At 40.9% G+C, this 22,686-nt stretch overlaps 2 protein-coding genes across 2 annotated transcripts; one reads left to right on the plus strand and one right to left on the minus strand.

The window, feature by feature from the left end:
* The first annotated feature begins 388 nt into the window (after positions 1–388).
* Positions 389–3,775, plus strand: LOC116211065 (lysine histidine transporter-like 8). Its single transcript, XM_031545262.1, has 5 exons — positions 389–886; positions 1,048–1,184; positions 1,483–1,919; positions 2,827–2,958; positions 3,102–3,775. The coding sequence occupies exons 1-5, from the start codon at positions 486–488 to the stop codon at positions 3,588–3,590; spliced, it is 1,596 nt and encodes a 531-aa protein (XP_031401122.1). The 5' UTR covers positions 389–485; the 3' UTR covers positions 3,591–3,775.
* Positions 3,776–3,918: 143 nt separating this feature from the next.
* On the minus strand, positions 3,919–7,499 carry LOC116211066 (protein S-acyltransferase 10). The gene is made up of 11 exons (XM_031545263.1): positions 7,153–7,499; positions 6,774–6,888; positions 6,282–6,356; positions 6,122–6,190; positions 5,896–6,021; positions 5,756–5,789; positions 5,496–5,605; positions 5,157–5,243; positions 4,952–5,035; positions 4,678–4,743; positions 3,919–4,508 (listed from the first exon to the last, which is right to left on the minus strand). Exons 1-11 carry the CDS (start codon positions 7,208–7,210, stop codon positions 4,334–4,336), a joined length of 999 nt encoding a protein of 332 aa, XP_031401123.1. The 5' UTR covers positions 7,211–7,499; the 3' UTR covers positions 3,919–4,333.
* Between the last annotated feature and the right edge of the window lie 15,187 nt (positions 7,500–22,686).

Genomic DNA, 22,686 nt, shown 5'->3' on the forward strand with positions numbered 1-22,686 from the left:
TTCTGTGAACAATGCTCACTTAATTTCAACTGCTGATCATAATCTAAACAAAAGAAGAACCTAGCAGTCGACTTATTCCCATCTGCCAAATAAATGCCCACTAACACAACTGGTCTTTTCGCTGTTTTTTTTTCCTTTAATTTGTTTTAAGCACAACTTTTCGATTACAAGAGAGATCAACTGGTCTAATAAGATGAAATAAAATTCTTAATAACTAATAGAGGGGCAATAATAGTTCTACAATAAATATTGAATTTGAAAATTTTAATTATTAGGTAAAAACGTGCGTTACTACACTATATCCTCTTTGATGGCGGAAAGCTCAACTTAAACAACTTGCACCTTGATTTAGACACTATAAAATATGTGTATGTTTCATACAATTTCTTCATGCATATCCATACTTAAAATTACAAAAGATCCCTTTTTATAGCACTCTACTCTATGCCCTTCAAAACAACCAAATTTTGAAGAGAAACGACAACATGAGTGATCAATCTACTAAGATAAACTCCGTGGCCGAGAAGCCACCGCCGCTGGTGGCAAGGGTAGCTCCGCCACCCCCTCTCACCTGCCCACAGCCCCAGATCATGCCGGAGCTACAACAGCAGCAGGCCATCACACCTCAGGGGAAAACTCCTAAAACCCCAAACTCGAAGACACCGAGGACTCCGAGGTTGTCCTCCCTCACGCCGAAGTTCATAACTCCGCTTTCTAGCCCCGTCCGCAAGGCCCTTCGCCTCACCAAGTTCGACCCCCAGGACGCGTGGCTGCCGATCACCGAGTCAAGGAATGGGAACAAGTACTATGCGGCATTCCATACCCTCTGCTCGGGGATTGGGATTCAGGCTCTCGTGCTCCCTGTGGCTTTCACTGTGCTCGGCTGGTAAGTAACTGATCAAGTCGGTATATGACCACTGAAAAATAAAATCTCGATGCAACGCTTATTCACCATCATCAATCGTCCCGAGCGATGAAAAGTATATTTTGTTTTGATTCGACATGTTAGGTGAATGTTGACAATCAATTTTTGGCCTAATTTTTCAGGACATGGGGAGTAATTGGATTGACGCTGGCGTTCATATGGCAGCTCTACACGCTATGGTTACTGATCCAACTTCACGAGTCCGTGGAAACCGGGATGCGCTATAGCCGATACATGCAGCTATTCTCTGCCGCCTTCAGTATGTCGTCCAGCTATGGTCGATACTGGCCTTCAATATGCGGGGGTGGCAATCGCCCCCTACAATTTTCACGCCTTAAAGAAATTTACGTATAGTCCTTTAAATTTTAATGAAATTTCTTATATTCCCCCGTAACCCAGGAAAATTATCCTATAGTTCGCCCCCTCAAGAACCTCGTCCCTCTTAAGTCCAAACCCTGGATCGTTCCTGATGTTGTCATAATTATAATTGTAAACTGTGATTATTTATACCCGTTATAGGGCTCTGACATTAAAATTATATATTTTGGACGTTTTAGATGAGAAGCTGGGAAAGATATTCGCGTTGTTCCCGATCATGTACCTCTCAGGTGGCACATGCGTCGCGCTCATCATCATCGGGGGATCCACCTCGAAGCTCTTCTACCAGATCGTATGCGGGACTGCCTGCGCCATGAAATCACAGCCTCTGACCACGGTGGAGTGGTACCTTGTGTTCACCTGTGCGGCAGTTTTACTGTCTCAGCTGCCCAACCTGAACTCGATAGCCGGCGTCTCGCTCATCGGAGCCATCACAGCTGTTGGGTACTGTACCTCCATATGGGTCATATCCGTTGACAAGGGCAGGCTACCCCATGTCTCGTACGATCCCATCGGCGAGGGCTCCTCACGCATTAAGCGTGTGAACGATGTGCTCAACGCACTCGGTATTATTTCATTCGCTTTCAGAGGCCACAACCTCGTCCTTGAAATCCAGGTAGGTTAAGAAATGTTTTTCATCTTGTCATAGTGGATTTATCATAAATTCCCCCGGAAGAAGTTTAGCACGAGAACTAGATATTATATTATAGAAACATTTTTTTACGAATCTATTCGTTGAAATAAAGTGTTTAACCAACATAGGTTAGTTCAATCGGTTTGACACTTGTTCCGCTTAAGTAAGGTTTCTGGTTCAAGTCTTTATCAATGTAAAAAATTCATACTGGGAGAGTTTTACCCCTTGGTGGGTCGACCCGACTCGACTGGATTAGTCGAGGCCCAATTGGACTTCGGGAGACCAGAGTTCACACCTTGAAAAAAAAAAAACAAACAGTGTTCAAGTGTCGGCTTCATCCAAATCACAAAGTGCTTGACATAAAGTATTTTTTTAATAATAAAATTCAGAAGACAATAATGGTTAATATATGTCCTGGCCAAAAAATAAAAATAAAAATAATGTGAGCGGTCGATGTTTTATTTTTCATATAATTAATATATCCTTTTCTGCATGAATTATTTTAATTTTTTTCTAGTATATCGTAAGTTATCCTTATTTTATCAATTGAGATAATTTTTATTCGGTCGTCTTGGCCTTGAGACAAGGTATTTACTAGAATTATTGAAATTTTGCAAGTCGTTTACCAGTTGTATCGCATGAAAAAAAAAGACTTTTTTGGAGGAATTGGCTTCATTATTCACACCTAACCAAATGGGCCCCAAACCCACTAAAATTTATGAAGGTGTGGCCCATTTTCACCACGATTAGTTAGCATATAATGCCATATATAGCAATTAAAATAATTATTAGAGCAAGACATTTTAAATAGATAATAATATCAGCGAAAAAATATTGATTTAATTATAGCAATGAAAACGATTGTAATTAGTGATCATGTTTTCTCTAGGGAACAATGCCATCAAGTGAAAAGCTTCCTTCGCACGTGCCGATGTGGAAAGGAGTGATGGTCTCTTACACGCTCATTGCTATGTGCTTATTTCCCCTTGCAATTGGTGGCTATTGGGCCTATGGCCACATGGTAAGAAAAAAAGCCCATTACAAAATTTATGGGCTGCGATTTGCTCTTCTTGGTTCCCATTATCGGCCCAATTAATCTTATTGGGCCTCCGGGTCGGATTGCTCGTGACCGGGTTAAAAAATTCTTTCCCGAATTGATTGCAGATACCGGCAAATGGGGGGATGCTGACTGCATTGTACCAGTTCCATTATCGGGACGTGTCGAGGGCCATCCTCGGGTTGACGAGCATGTTCGTGATCGTCAATGCAGTGAGCTCATTCCAGATCTACGGCATGCCCATGTTCGACGACATGGAGTCCAAGTACACGAAACGGATGAACAAGGCCTGCCCCTGGTGGCTCCGGGCGATCTTTCGGGCCATGTTCGGGTTCGGCTGCTTCTTCGTGGCAGTTGCCATCCCGTTCCTGGGCAGCCTGGCAGGCCTGATCGGAGGTGTCGCACTTCCCGTGACCCTGGCATATCCGTGCTTCATGTGGATCAGGCTCAAGAAGCCGAAGAAGTATAGCCCGATGTGGTGGCTCAACTGGGGGCTGGGGACTTTGGGCATGGTGTTGAGCTTCTTCCTCATTGCGGCCGGTGTTTATGTTGTGATCGACACCGGCATCGAAGTCAGCTTCTTCAAGCCCCACTGAAAGGAGACGCGAATTAGTAATAGTAATTACTTGGTTCGCTTCCATTTCTACTCTAGCAATGAACAAATATTACATTCCGTCATGCTGAATTTATGTCAGATCAGATCAATCGTGCCATGTTGAATTAGTACTAAATCAATGAAGTCATGTCGTATTCGTAATGTATGCGAATTGTATATTCATCAGAGTATCACTGCAATCATCGACTTAATGATGTTATAGGCTCAATTCAAATAACATTATGCTGCTTCTATCTTAACCGAAAGCGTACTTGGCTTGGCTTAACTACACATCTTAGGCCCATCCTATTCAAAAGAGACCATTCACAAATGTCAATAATACCGTAACACGGGTATCATCTAATAAATCAACGGCTACGACCCAGTGATCTACATCCGACAGAGCGTCTTGGTCTTAGAATCTTCAAGGAATCAAGCAAAACTAACACTATTGAAACTTCACTTACCAGTTGGAACGGCATGAGATAAGTAATAATACATCCAAGGCCTAGAGGAAGAGCCCACACATAATAAAATCCTCACTCTTACTGTGCCCAACAGAAAAAATGACACCGCAACAACAATGAATCGAATCTTCCATGGCCCTGATGGGAATTCCACAAGCAGATCGATCTTGCATGCCGAAATAACGAAAGAATCAGGAGCAATCACATGAAAATGACAGGCATTGTGGAATGAGGAGAGGAGCCGTTGAATGGTAAAATGACAAGAACGCCCCCAAGTTCAGCAGCAGCGGCAGGTTAGAAAATCACAGCATGTGTACGGCCTCGACTTTTCCTCAATCTCCAGTGCCGTGGGGAGCCGTTCCAGATCAGTGATGCTGGTGCGGGCACAGCAGAAGTTGTAGAGATTTCTGCAGATTCCTTGACTAAATGGGTACACTCTCTCAGGGACACTCCTGCAAATCCGAACAAAATTTTACAACACACACCATATAGTTCAGTTGCAGTTGAGAATACAATCGATAGGTCTTAAAAGGAAAAATTAAAGAAAATTTAACAAGGAGGAAACAACTGCCTATGAAAAGAATTAGGACCCGATACACGTAAAGCAGTACTTCTACTTACCGAAGATAAGGAATGCGTCTGCGCCTTACGAGTTCATAGGTGGTCTGATTTGTCAGAATAAGGTAGCTGAGATGGCAGTGAAGTGAATAGTTATTGCATGAAACCATAAAACTGCCTGAAGATTCAACTTTTTTTCATTCCCATACCCCCCCCCCCCCCCCACAAAAACAAAAAAGAAGGAAAACGGTTATCTATAGGCATGTACATGGTAAGTGCAACTTCCTACAATGTACAAGCAGAATTTACTTAGAAAACGAAGATTATGAAAGCACACCTGTGGAAGAGCAACAGGAGCAGCAGGAAGATGAGGGCGATAATCAGGGTAATGAGCAGCAGTATCATTATGACATCCCTCCACCTGACAAAAGAAAATGTTGATATTATAAAGGAGCAGTTGAATAAAAGAAAACTACCAAGACTCCACAACAATTAGTTTCTCCATAGAAGTTCACGATAGACATCTCAAAGTGATAACATACCAGGCCCGAGCTATGCTGGTCTTCAAGTATGAACAGTAGAGGATAACAGTCCACAGACCCAAAGCTGTCTCTTCACATAGGTACCACCTAATAACAAAAAGTGAAGAAAACGATAAAAGGGTTGAGAAATAGCAGGCCTATTTCGTTCTTGAAAGCAATCCCCAGCCGTGGAATTTGCAAGATATACCAAAACTAAGAAAGTAAGGAAAATTTTCAATTTCATGATACAATATTCTCCAGCTCATCTTCTAAAGTATGAGCTTTAAAGAGTTTTCATATTTTCCTCATTAGCAATAAAACTAGAAATCTTCTCCTACATTTAGCCGTGTGACAACTTACCAAAACCGGCAATGGTTTCGCTGTCCAATGCATGTTCCCAACCAAACGCAGTGGTGATCAAATTGAAGAACGCATTTATCGCAGTCGTGACAATGTTTTGCCCGTGGAGGCTGCACACAAACGAGGAGATGAGATGTTCCATTATGCAGTTTATTCTAACTTCCACGAAAGTGTTTTTTCCCTTTTTTTTCTTTTTAATTTTAATAGTAAGCAACATTCTGAATCAGAATATACAACTTATCTGAAGAAAGATAAATGACCTGTTCTATGCTACAGTATCCGCATGTGAAAGTTCTACAAAAGATGTTCAAACGTCAAACGTCACTTGAGAATATGATTGTTATTAAAATGTGCCATAAACAGGATCAAACTTAAACAAACTGGAAATGCAACGCCCTACCTAATCTGAGTTCCAGGAGGGTACAATTCCATCACCACCTTGGACCAAGAAGTTGAACCACTTCTTGCCGATTGACTGCTGTCTACCGTAAGATTTAAGCTTCCATTTTTGCTCGAAGCTGCATGTCTTCGCTTAAAAGCCACACGGAAATTAAAGCAGCAAAATGAGGGGATATTCATATCCAAAACAACCTCCAAATGTCATCAGAGTATATTTATAGTCTTACTTGGCAACCCCTATCGTTCCAAACAGTGTGTCTGCTTCATTAATGGCTCTCATAGCATCAATAACAAAACTAAAGCATATAAAAATGGCATGTTAGTCACATTAGGCAGATATAAATAGCATATTAAATCACTTCAACAAATTTTGACCTCAACATTTACCCGGGAGAGGAACCGGCGGTTACAAAATACTGAATTAATGTCACAACAAAGAGAGCCACATATAAGGCAGTGTACCTGGAACAAAACATGAACCGAGAATAAGCTATCAGATCTCTTTGGACAATTCTTTGTGATGTCTAAATCATCAAGCAAGAATTTTGAAGTTGTACGGAAATTCAATTATATGAAAAATTCTAAGATGACGATATCAAGCTTTATAGTTTTCCTAATCGATCAATCATCAAACTAATTATTGAGCTTTACATCGGGCTTCTCAACCCCATCTAGCCCCTAATCACCAGTCACTCCTCAGGAGTCAGAATCCCTGAACCAATCGGTTGCCGTCCCCCGACTCAAAGTTTGACCCTCCCAATAACTAGTAAGATCAATTTTCCTATCAACTAACTCCATTGATACAATGAATAGTAACTCCTTCATTTAATTGCTCGACGAAGGAAGATAACCATTGATAGCTATAACTTATTCGCATACCATGGCTCTCTCTTTGTCTTCTGTATCAAGTCTGCATCGCACAAAAAGAGAACACCGGCATATACAAGATGAAGCGCCACCAACGCCGCTTTCAGACCGATTGAAGATCTCCGAGCTGAAAATCAGAAATCCCAAAAGCACAACTTTTTATCAAAATATGATTAACATGAAAAGGGCTACAGATTCAAAACTGAACAATAAAATTTTCATAATTGTGCTCCCAGGAAGTCAAAAATTTCCCCCAAAAAAATCATAAAAATAGAAACTTTGACAATCTGCGACCAAGCAAACTCAAGCTAACTAACTTCACAATCAGAATTTCCTACCCCCATTAGTTCCACCAGATTTTTCTCGGGAATCAAGTAGAAAACGCACGTACCGGGATCAGCGAGGCAAGGAAAGTAGCGGCCGAATCTGCCGGAGACTAGGTCCATCATCGTCGGAGGCAGCGGCAGCAGCAGCAATTCGAGACCATCATCGGAGAACCGAAGTTCCGATTATCACGGCCGAGCAGCTCCAGCTGGGTCTCACTTTCCGACAAATTTCTTGCTCGACTCTTCCGCGGGAGAGTTGAAGAAAAAAGGATTCACAGACAGTCAGCAGAAAGGGAAGACGCGGCTCTTCGGATTTGCGTAGAATCGATGGAGACTGAAGCGAGAGAATGTAGAGAGAGAGAGAGAGAGAGAGAAGGGATCGGAAGTACGGACCTGACCAGGAACGTCGACTGTCAGGTAAGCTGTATAAATGGCAACGACGTAATGCCAAGAAGACGATGAATGTGGGTCTGACTGAGCTCGTCTAATTTTGGGCCTTATATGGGCCTCAGGCCCAATATCTTCGGCATTTTTAAAATGAATTGAAGGTCTGTTGTTAATTCCCCTCTTCGCTTCGTCGTCGAGGTGTGTCCCGAGATGCCAAATGCACGAATCGATGAATTGCTAGATACCAAGTACATGTTCTTTCCCTCGTTTAGCAAATTGTGTTTCTAGACTGTCGTGACGGTTCTTATCAAAATTCTTGAAGAGTATTCGATTAAAAAATCAAATGCAGTAAAGTGATATACGCTTTTGTATTGATAAAAAAGAAAAAGAAAAAAAGGTTTGGGATCCCTTTTCCCTTTACTTTCACTATTGATATTCTTTTATTATGTCCATGGGTCTCACATAATTAAATTGATTCTACGTGATGATATTGAGAACAATGGTAATGTTGAATCTTAGTAGAGAGTATCAATTACTCGTAGATCATTAGATGTTGTTAATGGAAAGATGATTGGCCTTAAGAATTTTTTCATATGAAGAGTATATGTGTCTGGAAAAATTATTGAATGGTGACCGCTACAGAATATAGAGCGGTCTGTATATTAAGAACGGATATGAGAAGAAGACGTCATGCAATGGCATATGTCTTTACCTTTTAACCTCAATATTGCTGGTTTGAATTTCGGTGGGACTAAACGTGCCCCATTATTAATTATTAAAATTTTTATTTTAATATAAACTTGATTATATTTTAATGTACTAGGCTCACGGATCTTCTTGTAACCGAAAAAAAAAAGGCGAGTATGTTACATAAAAGGAGGCAATTAAGTAAAAAATTTGATACAAATCCAAGATTACGTGTGCCCAAGCATTCATGAGAAGGATTCTGTAAAGATGGTCAGGTAGTTCGGCATATGTTCCTTTATTAAATTACCTATAATTTGAATTTTATGAATGAACAAAAATCCACAATTGAGAGAGTTTGAACCATTATTGAACCAATCGACTTGAACTTGAACTAATCATCAAAACCCTTTAGACTTCTAAATACTAGGTTGTGAGCACCAAAATTTAAAAAAAATCAAATTCAAGTTCATGTGGTTTCATGCAGAAGAATACTTCTTATAATTTTAACACATGCACGATCCGTGTGGTCGGACTTATATGTGCAATAAACTTATATAGTTCATACAGGCTGAGGGAATTTATTGGGTGAATCCTGAATACCCTTCGATAGACAAATAAAATAAACTGCCATTTACTTTGACAACGCAATTTGAAATTCAGATTCCTCTGCCACTTATAATTTTAGGTTTATGTGTTCGGAGGATATACCAAATCGCAGCCATATCAGAATATTCGAGAAGCATGAATCTTTTTGTTTGGTGGCCAATCAAAAGAATAAACAAAGATTTGGGACATGACATTAGACTTAAAAATTGTTTACAATCCCTAAGGCAAAAAATATATATATTAAAAAAAAACTGCATCGATCATCACAATAAGCTTACATCTTGCCACCATTTCTAATGTATTATTATTATTATTATTATTATATTATTATTACTATTATTATTATCAGTGAATGATTCAATGAAAGGGAAGTTCTAGTTTAAACTAGCTTCTAGATAGTCCAATTCCTTACAAATTCAACAAAAATTCAACATAATATTAGAACGAGTACTATAACTTCATGTGAGCTCACATCACATCGGGTTAGAGTTGATAACCGTCAAGAGTACGAGTATCCCTCCTATTATTCTCCCCATAGTCTGAGCGTAGAAGAGGAAGTCTACCTCATATGGTTAGTATATGGTTAGTAATGTAACTGTGAATATGTTAAGAGTTTGCAATGAGGTAATCCGAAGCAATTGTCCCCTGAGATTCTCAAAATTCAAAGAAAAAAGTGGACAAACTGTGTTGTATGTATTGTGTAATTTTTTCCTAATAATTAATGGTCTTTTTCATTATTTTTCTTTGTGCATTCTAATTTTAAGAAAAATTGTCAATGTCAACTTGAACATTAACTCATTTTCGAAAGGAAACGGAAGATTCAATTGAATCTGTCTACTTTTATGATTGTTTGGACATCATCGCACATATTTTTTGCCAAAACATTACACGATCACCAGATTAATATCTAGAAGGCGGTCATCACCTAGAAAGGACAATAAAAACATGAATGCCCCCCGGGGCACTCACAGTCGTAGAAAGGACGAGGATTGCCTGCAAAGCAATAGACTATTCCAAACTCGATCGAAAGATGTTCACAAGAAAGCGTATGAAATAGGAGTTGTTCCAGTTTGGATTCTATCGACATGCCGAGTGTGTTATACACCCTAACGCCGCATAAATCTGTCCATTACTATTTGGATCAGTGTAGAACTTCTTGTTGTGACCGACGCGAAAGTATTTCAAGTTAGGTTATTTCTGCGATGTAACTTCACTTGTCGTTCAATGTCTGTAAAAAAAAAATTTCACCGTGTTTATAATTGTTATGAACCTGTGATTCGAGTTGAAGCCACGTGCGATCCCCGTACTTTTGAACAACTTGCAAAAGAGAAAGATCGGGATGGTGACTCGATTTTCCTCTCCGATGCTCAAATTAGTTAGCGTTCTCACGAAAGTAATAGTACGTAATTTTGTAGACGATGGACGTACCTTAATATTTATAGATGACCATGAAGATACTTGGTACCTTATTTAACATGATTCTCGATATATTGATCGAATATCTCATCCCAATTAACAAGGAAAATATCTAACCCTCCATGCCGACCCAAGCAAGCAGCATGCTTCGCTAGGCCCTTGCTGGACTTTGCTGAGGTCAGTAGAGTTTCGCCCCTTAGTGGGCTTTAGAGGCTCTCATGGCCCACAAAGTGTTGGGCCCAAAACCCGATCCCTAACACTGCCTCCTTACTTGGGCACATGCTTCGCTCGTGTACAAGGATAAGATCACCACGCATCGCCATCTGGTTTGTTGGCTATACCCCACAACAAACACAAAGCCACCACGCCCCTATCGTTGGATCGGGTTCATCTCACCGTCCGATCATAGGTCGATCCATGTTAAGAATAGAGACGCCCCTAGCCATTAGATCAAAGTTAGGACAAAAATCCTCAATTGTTTGATCACGCGACGCTTCGGCTTTGCGGCTGTCAAAGTAGTAATGATGATAATTGTTAGCCTCACGTTGCCTTAGCCAATTGAACCTTCTAGCTTTTGAGGCCTATAAATACCACTGCATTCCGTACTCCATCCTCACTTACAATCAGAAGCTTAAAACTCTGCCGATTTCCGTTTTCTCTCTATCTCTACAGAGATCGTCACTCTCTTCCTCATCTTCCCCCATCTCATCATCACAAATGGCTAGAAACAATCCCCTAGGACTACAAGCAACGTCCCCGCCAACGCTGATGCTGTAGGGACCTCCACGTCCAGGGCAGGAGGTAGGAATGTCTTTGAGGTCAACTAGATCTCCAATGACGAGTTTGTGAGGGTCATCACTGAGGACTTTATCTTCGACGCTAAGGGTCCCCGATTCCCTGAGCCTTATGATAAGCCAAATCAAGCACGCCCTAGGGAGATAGTGTTTGGCCCGACCATATCTCCGCTAGGCTCTGCTTTCCGCTCCACTAGGACATTGTGGACGTATGCAAGGCGTATACGATCGCCCCTACCCAACTCTCCTCCAACACGTTAAGGATTTGGTTATGCTTTTACGTCTACTGCAAACTACAAGGGAGGAATTACTCACTAAAAGTGTTTCACCATTTCTATAGACTTCAACGAAACCTTTATGGCTGTTAGGGTGAATTTTTCCTGACCCTTCATAATTCTGGGCTTAATGTTTATGGTGAATTCGAGTGAACCAACTCATACTAGAGGAAGAAGTGGTTTTTCATTAGGCTGCATAAGCCATGTAGGAGGAACGAGGCTAGGACTTGGCGCGAACACATCTCCGACGACAGCAACGCTCCGCAACTGTCATCTGTCTTGGAGAGTTCATTGGTTACCGCCATTACTCGTGGGGAACTTCAGCTTCAGATGAAACGTGGAGGGTACAACCCTTATGGCATTCAACGTTGGTCTCCGATAATAACATTATATGCGAAAGGCAAGTTCACAACCAAAAAGCTAACCATCATATCTACACTATAAGGCTTCTTCCCAAACGCTACAAGCAGATCAATCACCTCTATAGGGTCAGTTATGCTTCCAATAAAGCTAACAAGATGAGTGTTCACTTGCCTTTAACTTTTCCTGCGGGAGCATCATCTGGACAAAGGCCTCGTGGAATAGGATATCAGCAGAGTTACCGATGTCGATTAATATCCTCTTCACATTGTACGAACCAATGCGTGTGGTGATAACCAACGCATCATCATGTTAGGTACCAGACATGCTCCACGTCGTGTTCCGTATAAGTCAACGATACTTCATCATTCTCCCCCAGCTGGGCATGCTTCCTCGTGGTGTCTATGGACACGGCTTGCCTCGCATAGGCTTTTCTAGCATCGTTGAAGGATTTGCCCAAAGCCTCCCTCCAGCAATCACGTTAATCACCCCATCGCAGGGAGAGCCTTCACGCCTGACGCTTTGCTTTCTATTGCTCCTATCTCCCCACCACTCCTCTCGACGATATGGGCGGTATCCACCCATGGACCTCTTAGCTCCTCTTATCCAAACCCCCATGCTCTGCAGGCAGAGACCTCCTTGGAGACGCCCTTCGCGATGGGCTCCTCTCTTGGCCCCCGCCTTGCACAAAGCCCTTGAGGTGTCCCTATTGGATGAGCTTCTCTATTGCCTGACCAAGCTCATTGCATCTATCTATTGCATGGCCATGAGCCCTATGGAAGGCACAAAACTTATACTTGTCCCTTCCAAAACTTTCCCTTTCTTGGCAGGCAGAGGTGCCTTCAACAAGCCCAAACTCTCTAGCTCGTTCAGTACCAAAGACCACGGAGCTATCAGGGGGGTGAACGAATCTCTCAGCGGACCCCGTCTCCGCTCTTCATTGGGCAACTCTTTTCGCTTCTCCCCGACCTTTTCTTTCGCATTCTTATCTGGCGTTAAGGCTTTCTCCAACATCATAAACCTTGTAGTCATTGTCGTCAAGTTAGCAAGATCCATCACTAGTGTAATCATGAGGTCTTTCTTCAAGTCCACGCTCCTTAGACCCCTCTGGAACGCGGAGATCGTCTCACGTACAGTGGCCTCGTGCACCTCCGCTACGACCCTAAAATATCTGTCAGACCAGGCGCAAAGTGTCTCTCCATCTTGTTGCTCAATTCCGAACAAGTAGTTCATCTCCTTCCTGATCTTCTGTGTTCTTGCGAACCTCTAAAAAAACGCATCTCACAGCTACTCGAAGCTTTTGATGAACCTAGTCGAGAGCGAATTGAACCACTCCGTAGCACTCCTAGTCAAAGTGGCTAGGAACAGGAGGAACTTGACATTCTCATCTATCTTACTCCTCAACCAGGACGTAACATGCCTCGGATGTGGTCTTAGGGGTCCGTCTTTGCATCATACACAATGATTTGGGGGAAGGAAAATCTAGGCGGCAGCTAGGTATCTTGGATCTTCGCGGATAGATGGAGAACGACATTGGAGTTAAACTGGGGGACCCCCATCCTCTTCCTCTCCATCTTTGCGATGCATTCTTCAGTCATCTTCTTGACCTCTTCTAGTGTTAGCAAGATCGGAGGTGTCGCCATGGCTGAAAATAGCTTCGCAGGCTAGGAAGCACTCTTCTCCTTTAACACCTTCTTTTGCTTCTCAGGAGACTTCGAGTACTTTGAGTAGACCGACCCCAGTAGGGCGATTGGGAGCATCCTCCTCCGACCCTCTCATCTCTTCCATGATCATCTTAGCCATAGCATCCTCTTTGTGCTTGATCATGGCCCGAACTTCCGCACTAAGAGCCTCGGGAAGGCTGTTGATCAGTTGTTCATCCCGATCAGGAGCCTAAGGAGATGGGACAGTGCTGGCCACACCTGGAGTGGCCCTAGGGAGTTGAGCACCATTTGGAGGGTGGTTCGAACACTAATCGGCTATGTTATCTCCACGGTTCACCCTCAAATTCGCCTAACTTCTTGTCAGAATCATTCTTGCAGTTTTGATATCTCTATACACGAACCAACAAAAGCTTAAACTTTTCGCATGATTCTCACAGACGTCGCCAATATTAAGGACCTGTGATTCGGGTTGAATCCACGTGCGATTCTCGTGCTCTCGAACAACCTGCAAAATAAGAAGATTGGGATGGTAGCCCGATTTTCCTATTTGATGCTCAAGTCAACCAGCGTTTTAACGAAAGTAATAGTACATAATTTTGTAGACGATGGACGTACCTTGATATCTATAGATGATCACGAAGTTATTTGATCGGATATCACTTCCCGATTAACAGGGAAAGATATTTGATCCTCCATGCCGACCCAAGCAAGCAGCTTGGGTGTTTGCACGTGACACGTGATCTACACATTGCTATGTGAAGGCGGATATCGAGAGTTAAATTTCGACATTGAAAGAGGAAGGAGTCCTTTAGTATAGTGGTACAAGGTGCTGACTCGGAACCAAGAAGTTTTAGGTTTGATTTTCACAGTAAAACTTATGAGCGCATATATTTTCCTTTATTTCATATCATAGTAATAGACTCATTGGTCTCCCTTAATACCAAAAAAATTCCAACATTGAAAAATTAATGAAAGGATCATGAGTTTAATTGTAAGATGGTTGGGCTCATTACCCTACCAGTTCGTGCTTTTGGATTGGGATAGGCACGACATAAGAGCTCAAGCGAAAATTTTACCACATCAACACAAGACTGTTGTAAAGAGTTTGTGATTTTACAACATCTTTTAAAACCTAGAATTTGCTTTAAATGATCAGATTAAGGTTGTTGATAATGCTCAGCATGTTTATTATGCCCGAATTTTAAGTCACGCCTGTGCCTATGAAGCTAGGCTCCCACGTAATAGGAATTTTTAGACTACTTGTGATGCTTCGATATTTTTAACGTCTTCACCATGCCTAGTCAAATTTTACTCTTTACACTTGAAGCGCCCCTGAGGAAGTGACAGTCATTAGACCTTACATATTCACAACGAATTATATATACCAATCATAGTGCGATCAAACGTGCTTTGTGAACATAGCCATATGAGTAAAAATGGGATTAATTACTTTATCTTTGAGTAAATTACGTTTATTCATGTAAATTTCATAAACTCAAATAAATTACTCATACACAAGTATATTACATAAAATTTGAGTAAATTACTCACTACTTTATTAAGTATACAATTAGTTAATTACGCGAAACTTGAGTAAATTACTTAAAAGTAATTGTGCAATATCTTTATTTTTCAGTGAAGGTACCATCGTAAAATCTTCCTCATAAAAATTTCCCAGCCAAAACCTAGAATCGGATAATGACCCAACAATATAATTTGATTATTACAAGAAATATGCTACTTCTGCTATATACATTCAGCTTCGCATTGCGTACAGATTAACACATGCATGAACATATATATAACAAGCAAGCAAAGCCGTCATAGTACATACCAATTTATAGCAATTGCCCTTTATCGAATTCTATGGCTAAGAGATCCTTCTTCTTCTTTTCTCTACTGGGATCTCTGGCCATAGGACTGATTTCCCTTCTTCCAGTTCAAGATCTTCCCGCACCGGCAATTTTCATATTCGGGGATTCGACTGTGGATGTGGGCACAAATGTCTTCCTGCCAGAGAGCTAGGCGAGAGCAGATGTCCATTTTAACGGGATAGATTTTCGCGACTCCAGACCAACTGGAAGGTTCAGTAACGGCTACAACACTGTAGATGTCATCGGTATGGTTCTCATGTTAACTAGAATTCATTGAGTGAACTTGCCTCATGAGGAATGAGCAAATTATTTCACATGATTGTAAAAGTGATTCTACATGTGTTTAAGCATCCCCGTAGGTTCGACCTACTTGACGGTTCCCTCAACTTCAAGTATATCAACCTATCTTCGGTGATTCTAGGATTTTTTTTTCTTTTTTTCTTTTTTTTTTTATAAATAAAAAGAGGTTTGTAGGCTTAGTACAATAATAAACAAAGAGAAATAAATGGACAAGAAAGTCCCACTAATGAGGAGTGCATCCCTTAATTTCGAGTTGGCGACTTGTGCCACTGCATTAAGTCCCATCCATCTATCGATACTAAATAGTAATTAAAATTAATTACATTTTACATTAAATAATGACATATTAAATGGGGTTAAAATAGTCAATTTGCACATAAACGTGATAAGATAAATAAAATATTGTAATTAACCATTTGACAAATTAATAATGAAAAAGATTAGTTGTGAGACTAGAAATACAAGCTCATTTAATGCCCATAATATATGATATCCTAATTTTTAACTGACATGTATATCTGAATATATATTTATTTATTAATATATTATTACAACATCAATAAATATTTTAGTTGATCTTAGTATAATTTTTATCACTTGTAAATTGTTATAATTATCCTACGAAGGGATGGTAATATAAACTTAAAATAATTAAAAATAAGGATGTAATAAAATAGTAGTTTAAAAAAACATATAATTGATATTTTCGGAATATCTATAAAAGATATACCAATCATATAAATGATTAAATAATATATATGGATACTGATTAATAAAATTAGCTACAAATTCGTTATTGAGCCATTTAAATATTAGTTTAATCTTGCTAATATAACATTTATTATAATATAAAATTAACCATTCATAATGTTTTTTTATATGAAGAAACAAATATTTTTTTTCTAAAAATCAGAATATAATTATTATATGAAATGAAATAATGCTATATACAGCACTAAGGATAGCAACACTAAAGAAATAATATGTTGATCATTTATAGAATTTCCATGGAGAATACCATAAGCTACTTATTTTGTGAACTTATGGTCATATAGGAGAAATAACTTTACCCGCTATATAAGAGCTATTATGCTCATCAATAATAAAAGATAAAAAAAAAATCCTTAAAGACATGGATGTCATAGAAATTTTTTTAGAAACACTGGTGGTAAATATAAATATAAATTTGTATTGTAGTTCCTAAATGTAATTAAAGTATATGTGAAAAATCTGAATCAATAATTAACTTAAATAGTAAATGAGATGATTAATTGCAAAATTATTTTTGAACCAATTAACGTACTCTAAATGTTAATAAAAATTATGAAAAGTTATTATTTGAAATTTAGAATTAATAATAATTGAAAAATATATTATCCCTAATAAAAAATTTTGGTCATGAGAATAACTACAATATAAGAAAAATATAAGTGTGTATATATATATCTATATTAAAATGAACTCATGCACGGGGAAAAACTTAGTTTCTAGAGTAATTTAACTGGGGGGCATGTTGATTTTTTTTAAAAAACATTTGACAATTCATGTGATTTCATTAATAGGGCGCATATTAATGTTGTTCACGTATTAGTTAATCTTTTTTTTTTTCCTGGTTTTTTGTGGTTTAGTGAGGTTGATGGGATACAAGAGGAGCCCACCTCCATTCTCGTCCCTACTGAACAAGAAAAGGTCATTTTTCAAGAGGAATGTGCTCCAAGATGTGAACTTTGCCTCTGGAGGATCAGGAATTAACGGTACAACAGGCTAAAAATTCGTAAGCTCTCTATGCTCGCTCGACTTTTCTGAAACCGGACTTTGTACAAGATATTCGAAAGGCAAGATCCCTTCGAATTCTGTTAGAGCTGAGTTCGTCCCACATTGAAAAGTCAAGAACAAGAAAGGTATGGATGCATAACATCCTGGTTGTTCGTGGAAAACCAGAGGATGCTGAAATTACAGTAATCTTGAGTTTTGAAGTAAAGACTGTATAAAGGACCACCCACCCTTGTAAATCCTGAAATTCGCTTCCATAAGCTTTTATGGAGGCCGAATCTTAAGGTCAAATTAATAATCTAACATGACACTACTTTTCCTTGGTTTATCATATTTTAACCACATATGTGCATGAAAGCTGGTGAGGGTGATTCCTCTGGAAGAACAAATCCAACAGGTTGCCATGGTCCGTGGCAACATAACTGAAGTAATGGGATCGGAAACCAATTCTCTAGTTTCCAATTCGTTCTTCCTCATTAGCGCTGGCAGCAACGACATCTTCAAGTATTTTGGCTCACGCGTCACAAGAAATATGAATGAATTCGTCTTCCACCTTGTGAACTGTTGGGTATCCCTCCAATTTGGAGGAAGTTGGGCTCAAATTGTATTGGGCTTTTATCGGGCTTTAATAGGCCCAAGAACCCATTTTTGTTAGGGTTTATTCTTCAGCAAATCAGCTGAGGTATAAAAGCAGCAGCAGACTGCAGTAGCAGCAGAGTGTAGACAGCAGCGGCAGAGGAGCTGCAAGCAGCAAAACAGCACAAAGAACAAAGGAAGAGCAGAGCCGAATTCTGCTCAACAGGGGCAGCGCGCAGCTGGAGATCAAACCTCGATCGGGACATCAAACGAACTCCGATTGGGACGAAATTTTGACAGCAGCTTCACAACACGTGGGGCTAACTTCTGAACGGTCAGAATTTCTATTCGAGCTCTGTAGGTGCTGTTTCAGCTGATTTTGTGAACCACCCGGTGTGGGTGACGAATTTAGTATTTGGGTGATCCAAGAGAGTGTTTCTCTTGAGTTTGGTGATCCAAGGGTTTACCCTTGATGAAAGACATTGTATAATCTTCATAGTGGATCGTTGATTCGGAGTTGGTCCCGTGGTTTTTCCCCACATTGGGGTTTTCCACATAAAATTCTTGGTGTTGTTTTACTTTACTGCTTGTTGGTTGATTTGATTAGTTCCTATCTCGATTACACCAGTAGGGGAGGAAGATTAATTGCTGCGTTATTGTTTGGTTGAGTACATCCCTAACCCCAACAAGTGGTATCAGAGCTTCGGGTTAGAGAAGTTTGAGTTTTTTTTCGGTGTTTTCGAGATGGAGGAGTCTACAGGATCTATGTTCAAGTTGAATGCAACCAACTACTCTATATGGAAGTCTCGGATGGAGGATCTTCTATTTTGCAGGGATTTGTACGATCCTATTGAAGGGGATTCCGCGAAACCCAAAGATAAGGATGACAAGGCTTGGGAACGCACAAATCGGAAGACTATTGGTTTGATTCGGCAGTGGATAGACAATAGTATTTATCATCATGTTGCTCAGGAGACAAATGCAAAAGCTTTGTGGGATAAATTGACAAATCTCTATGCGAGGAAGACACCGCAAAATAAAGCATTCCTCGTGAAGAAGCTGGTTCATCTTCGTTTTCAGGATGGAGGTGATATGGCTGCGCACATGAGTAATTTCCAGGATATTATTAACCAGTTGACGAACCTGGAGATAATATTACCCGATGAGTTGCAGGCTTGTCTACTTTTAGGGACTCTACCGGATAATTGGGACACACTTGTGGTTGCATTAAGCAATTCTGCGCCAAACGGGAAGCTATCGTTGGCTACGGTGACAGACAGTTTATTTAATGAGGAGACTAGAAGGAAAGGCACGGGAATTTCCATTCAGTCTGAAGCTTTGGTTACTGAACAACGGGGGAGAAGTCAAAGCAGAAATTTCTCTTCCAAGCATAGTAACTCACGTGGCAAATCGAGGGGCAGATCAAAGTCGAAGACGAGGAAAGTGGTCACTTGCTATCACTGTGGAAAAGAGGGACACTACAAAAGGGAGTGTAGAGCTCTGAAGAAAAATCAGAATGGCAACGGTGAGAGCAAGAAGGAAGAAGGCACTACAGCAGTGGCATGTGATGGAGAGACCTACATCATTTGTGATGAAGCTTATGTGAATTTCACATGTCAGGACTCTACCTGGGTTGCAGATACAGGTGCCTCGTTTCATGTCACTCCTCATCGGGATTTCTTTTCATCTTACACTACCGGGGACTATGGTTATGTGAGAATGGGGAATGGACAATCATGCAAGATTGTCGGTATTGGTGATGTCTGTCTAGAGACCGAGCTTGGCTGCAAGTTGTTTTTGAAGAAGGTGAGGCATGTTCCAGAAATTCGCCTTAACCTAATCTCGACGGGTCAACTTGATGATGAAGGCTACAGTAATGAATTCAGCAATGGGAGATGGAAGCTCTCCAAGGGTTCGTTGATTGTGGCACGGGGTCAGAAGACCGACACTCTCTACAGGCTGCGTGCCAGACACAATTCCGGTCAAATTAATGTTGCTGAGGATTATCCTATCGAGCTATGGCATAGGAGACTTGGGCATATCAGCGAGAAAGGTATTCAAATTCTTGCTAGAAAGCAGTCTTTGCCCGTTAAAGGTATACACTTGAGCACTTGTGATCACTGTTTAGCTGGTAAGCAGAGGAGAGTTTCTTTTGTTAGAAGTCGTCCCTCTAGATGCCATCATATACTTGATCTTGTGCATACAGATGTTTGTTTTATGTCGGATAGATCTCTTGGTGGTGCTCTCTATTTTGTGACATTTATAGATGATCACACCAGGAAAGTTTGGGCTTACCCTATGAGAACTAAAGATCAGGTGACTGAGATTTTCAAGAACTTCCATGTAGCAGTGGAAAGAGAAACAGGCATGAAGCTGAAATGTGTCAAAGCTGATAATGGTGGTGAGTATAGAGGTCCTTTCGAGAACTATTGCAGGACTCACGGTATCAAACTTGAGAAGACGGTACCGAAGACACCACAACAGAACGGACTTGCAGAGAGGATGAACCGCACAATTGTTGAGAGAGTTCGTTGTATGCTTTCTCAAGCGAAACTGTATAAGCCTTTCTGGGGCGAGGCAATGAGGTCAGCGGTTGATCTTATTAATCTTACACCGTCAGTTGCACTTGATGGAGATGTACCCCAGCAGGTGTGGACCGGCAAGAAAGTATCATACAAGCATCTCAGAGTATTCGGGTACAGGGCATCTGTTCACATTCCTCGAGATGAAAGATCAAAACTTGATGCCAAGGCAAAACAGTGCATCTTCTTGGGTTATGCACATGAAGAGTTCGGGTACAGGCTTTGGGACCCTGATAGCAAGAAGATCATCAGGAGCAGGGATGTTGTCTTCTTTGAGGACCAGACAATCGAGGATTTGCAAAAGTTAGAGAAGGCCAGTGTAGGCAATCCTCACGAGATCTCTATTCCTGTACCGGTTGATGTAGAGCATCCAATGGAAGAGGTACCTGGTGAGTATGAAGAAACCACGACTGGGGGTGAGATTCCTCAGGTAGATGATGATGTGACTACGGATGATACAGGCTCGCAGTTACAGTTAGAGCCTGCAGATCTACCTAGACAATCTGATAGAATAAGACGATCATCTACAAGATATCCGCCTCATGAATATGTGCTACTGACTGACGGGGGAGAACCTGAGTGCTATGATGAAGCTGTGGCACATGAGTACAAGGAGCACTGGTTGAAGGCGATGAATGAGGAGATGAACTCCTTGTCTGAAAATCACACGTATGACCTAGTGAAGCTACCGCAAGGTAAGAGAGCATTGAAGAACAAATGGGTCTACAGGTTGAAGACAGAGAACTCGCGACCTCGATACAAAGCTCGACTGGTAGTGAAAGGTTTCAACCAGAAGAAAGGAGTTGACTTCGAGGAGCCTGTTGTCAAGATGTCATCGATCCGAGTTGTTCTCGCACTGGCAGCTAGTCTAAATTTGGAGATCGAGCAGCTCGATGTAAAAACAACTTTCCTACATGGTGACTTAGAGGAAGAAATATATATGGAGCAGCCTGAAGGATTCCGAGTTAAAGGTAAGGAGCATTTGGTGTGTAGGCTGAGGAAGAGCTTGTATGGGCTTAAGCAAGCACCTCGGCAGTGGTATAAAAAGTTTGACTCTTTCATGTTGAGCCATGGCTACACACGGACAACTTCAGATCATTGTGTGTTCGTGAAACAATTCACGAATGGTGATTTTATCATTTTACTGTTATATGTGGATGATATGCTACTTGTTGGTCATGATATGAGCAAGATTATAGAGTTGAAGAAGGAGCTCAACAAGTCCTTTGCCATGAAGGATTTGGGACCGGCAAAGCAGATCCTTGGGATGCATATTTCTCGTGACAGATCAAGTGGAAAACTTTGGCTTTCTCAAGAGAAGTACATCGAGAAGATTTTGGATCGGTTCAACATGGGTAATGCTAAACCAGTTTCATCACCACTTGCTTCTCATTTCAAACTTAGCTCGAAGCAATGTCCTACAAGTGAGAAGGAGAAAGAAGAGATGAAGAAAGTTCCTTACTCATCAGCTGTAGGAAGTTTGATGTATGCCATGGTCTGTACAAGACCAGATATCGCTCATTCTGTTGGTGTGGTTAGTCGTTTTCTCTCCAATCCGGGGAAAGAGCATTGGAATGCAGTTAAGTGGATTCTGAGGTATCTCAGAGGAACATCCAAGGTGTGTTTACACTTTGGCACTGGTAAGCCTGAGTTAGTGGTCTATACGGATGCGGATATGGCAGGAGATATTGATTCCCGGAAATCCATTTCGGGATACTTGATGACTTTTGTAGGGGGAGCTATCTCATGGCAGTCAAGGCTTCAAAAGTGCATCGCTTTGTCTACAACGGAAGCCGAATACATTGCGGTGACCGAAGGTTGCAAGGAGATGTTGTGGTTGCAAAAGTTTTTGCAGGAGTTGAGCTTGAAGCAAGAAAGGTATGTTCTACACTGTGATAGTCAAAGCGCCATTCATCTTTGCAAGAATCCCACTTTCCATTCGAGGTCGAAGCATATCGATATCAAGTTTCATTGGATTAGAGATGTGTTGGAGTCTAAGCTGGTGAAGCTAGACAAAGTACACACTGATGAGAATGGAGCTGATATGATGACAAAACCTCTCGCTAGGGAGAAACTTCATGTTTGCCGAAGTATAGCCGGTATGCTTGAATCCTCCAAATAGTCGGGAGGGGGAGTTTGTTGGGTATCCCTCCAATTTGGAGGAAGTTGGGCTCAAATTGTATTGGGCTTTTATCGGGCTTTAATAGGCCCAAGAACCCATTTTTGTTAGGGTTTATTCTTCAGCAAATCAGCTGAGGTATAAAAGCAGCAGCAGACTGCAGTAGCAGCAGAGTGTAGACAGCAG

This window comes from Punica granatum, chromosome 6 (genome assembly GCF_007655135.1).
Source record: "Punica granatum isolate Tunisia-2019 chromosome 6, ASM765513v2, whole genome shotgun sequence".
Lineage (NCBI taxonomy): Eukaryota > Viridiplantae > Streptophyta > Magnoliopsida > Myrtales > Lythraceae > Punica > Punica granatum.

Excerpts from the sequence above, each read along its gene's own strand:
- LOC116211065 (XM_031545262.1), top strand. The coding sequence starts at position 486 with ATGAGTGATCAATCTACTAAGATAAACTCCGTGGCCGAGAAGCCACCG. Across the intron at positions 1,185-1,482 it reads GCTATTCTCTGCCGCCTTCA|ATGAGAAGCTGGGAAAGATA; the intron begins GTATGTCGTCCA and ends TGGACGTTTTAG. Across the intron at positions 2,959-3,101 it reads ATTGGGCCTATGGCCACATG|ATACCGGCAAATGGGGGGAT; the intron begins GTAAGAAAAAAA and ends AATTGATTGCAG.
- LOC116211066 (XM_031545263.1), bottom strand. The coding sequence starts at position 7,210 with ATGATGGACCTAGTCTCCGGCAGATTCGGCCGCTACTTTCCTTGCCTC. Across the intron at positions 5,036-5,156 it reads ACCAGCATAGCTCGGGCCTG|GTGGAGGGATGTCATAATGA; the intron begins GTATGTTATCAC and ends TTCTTTTGTCAG. Across the intron at positions 4,509-4,677 it reads AGACGCATTCCTTATCTTCG|GAGTGTCCCTGAGAGAGTGT; the intron begins GTAAGTAGAAGT and ends TCGGATTTGCAG.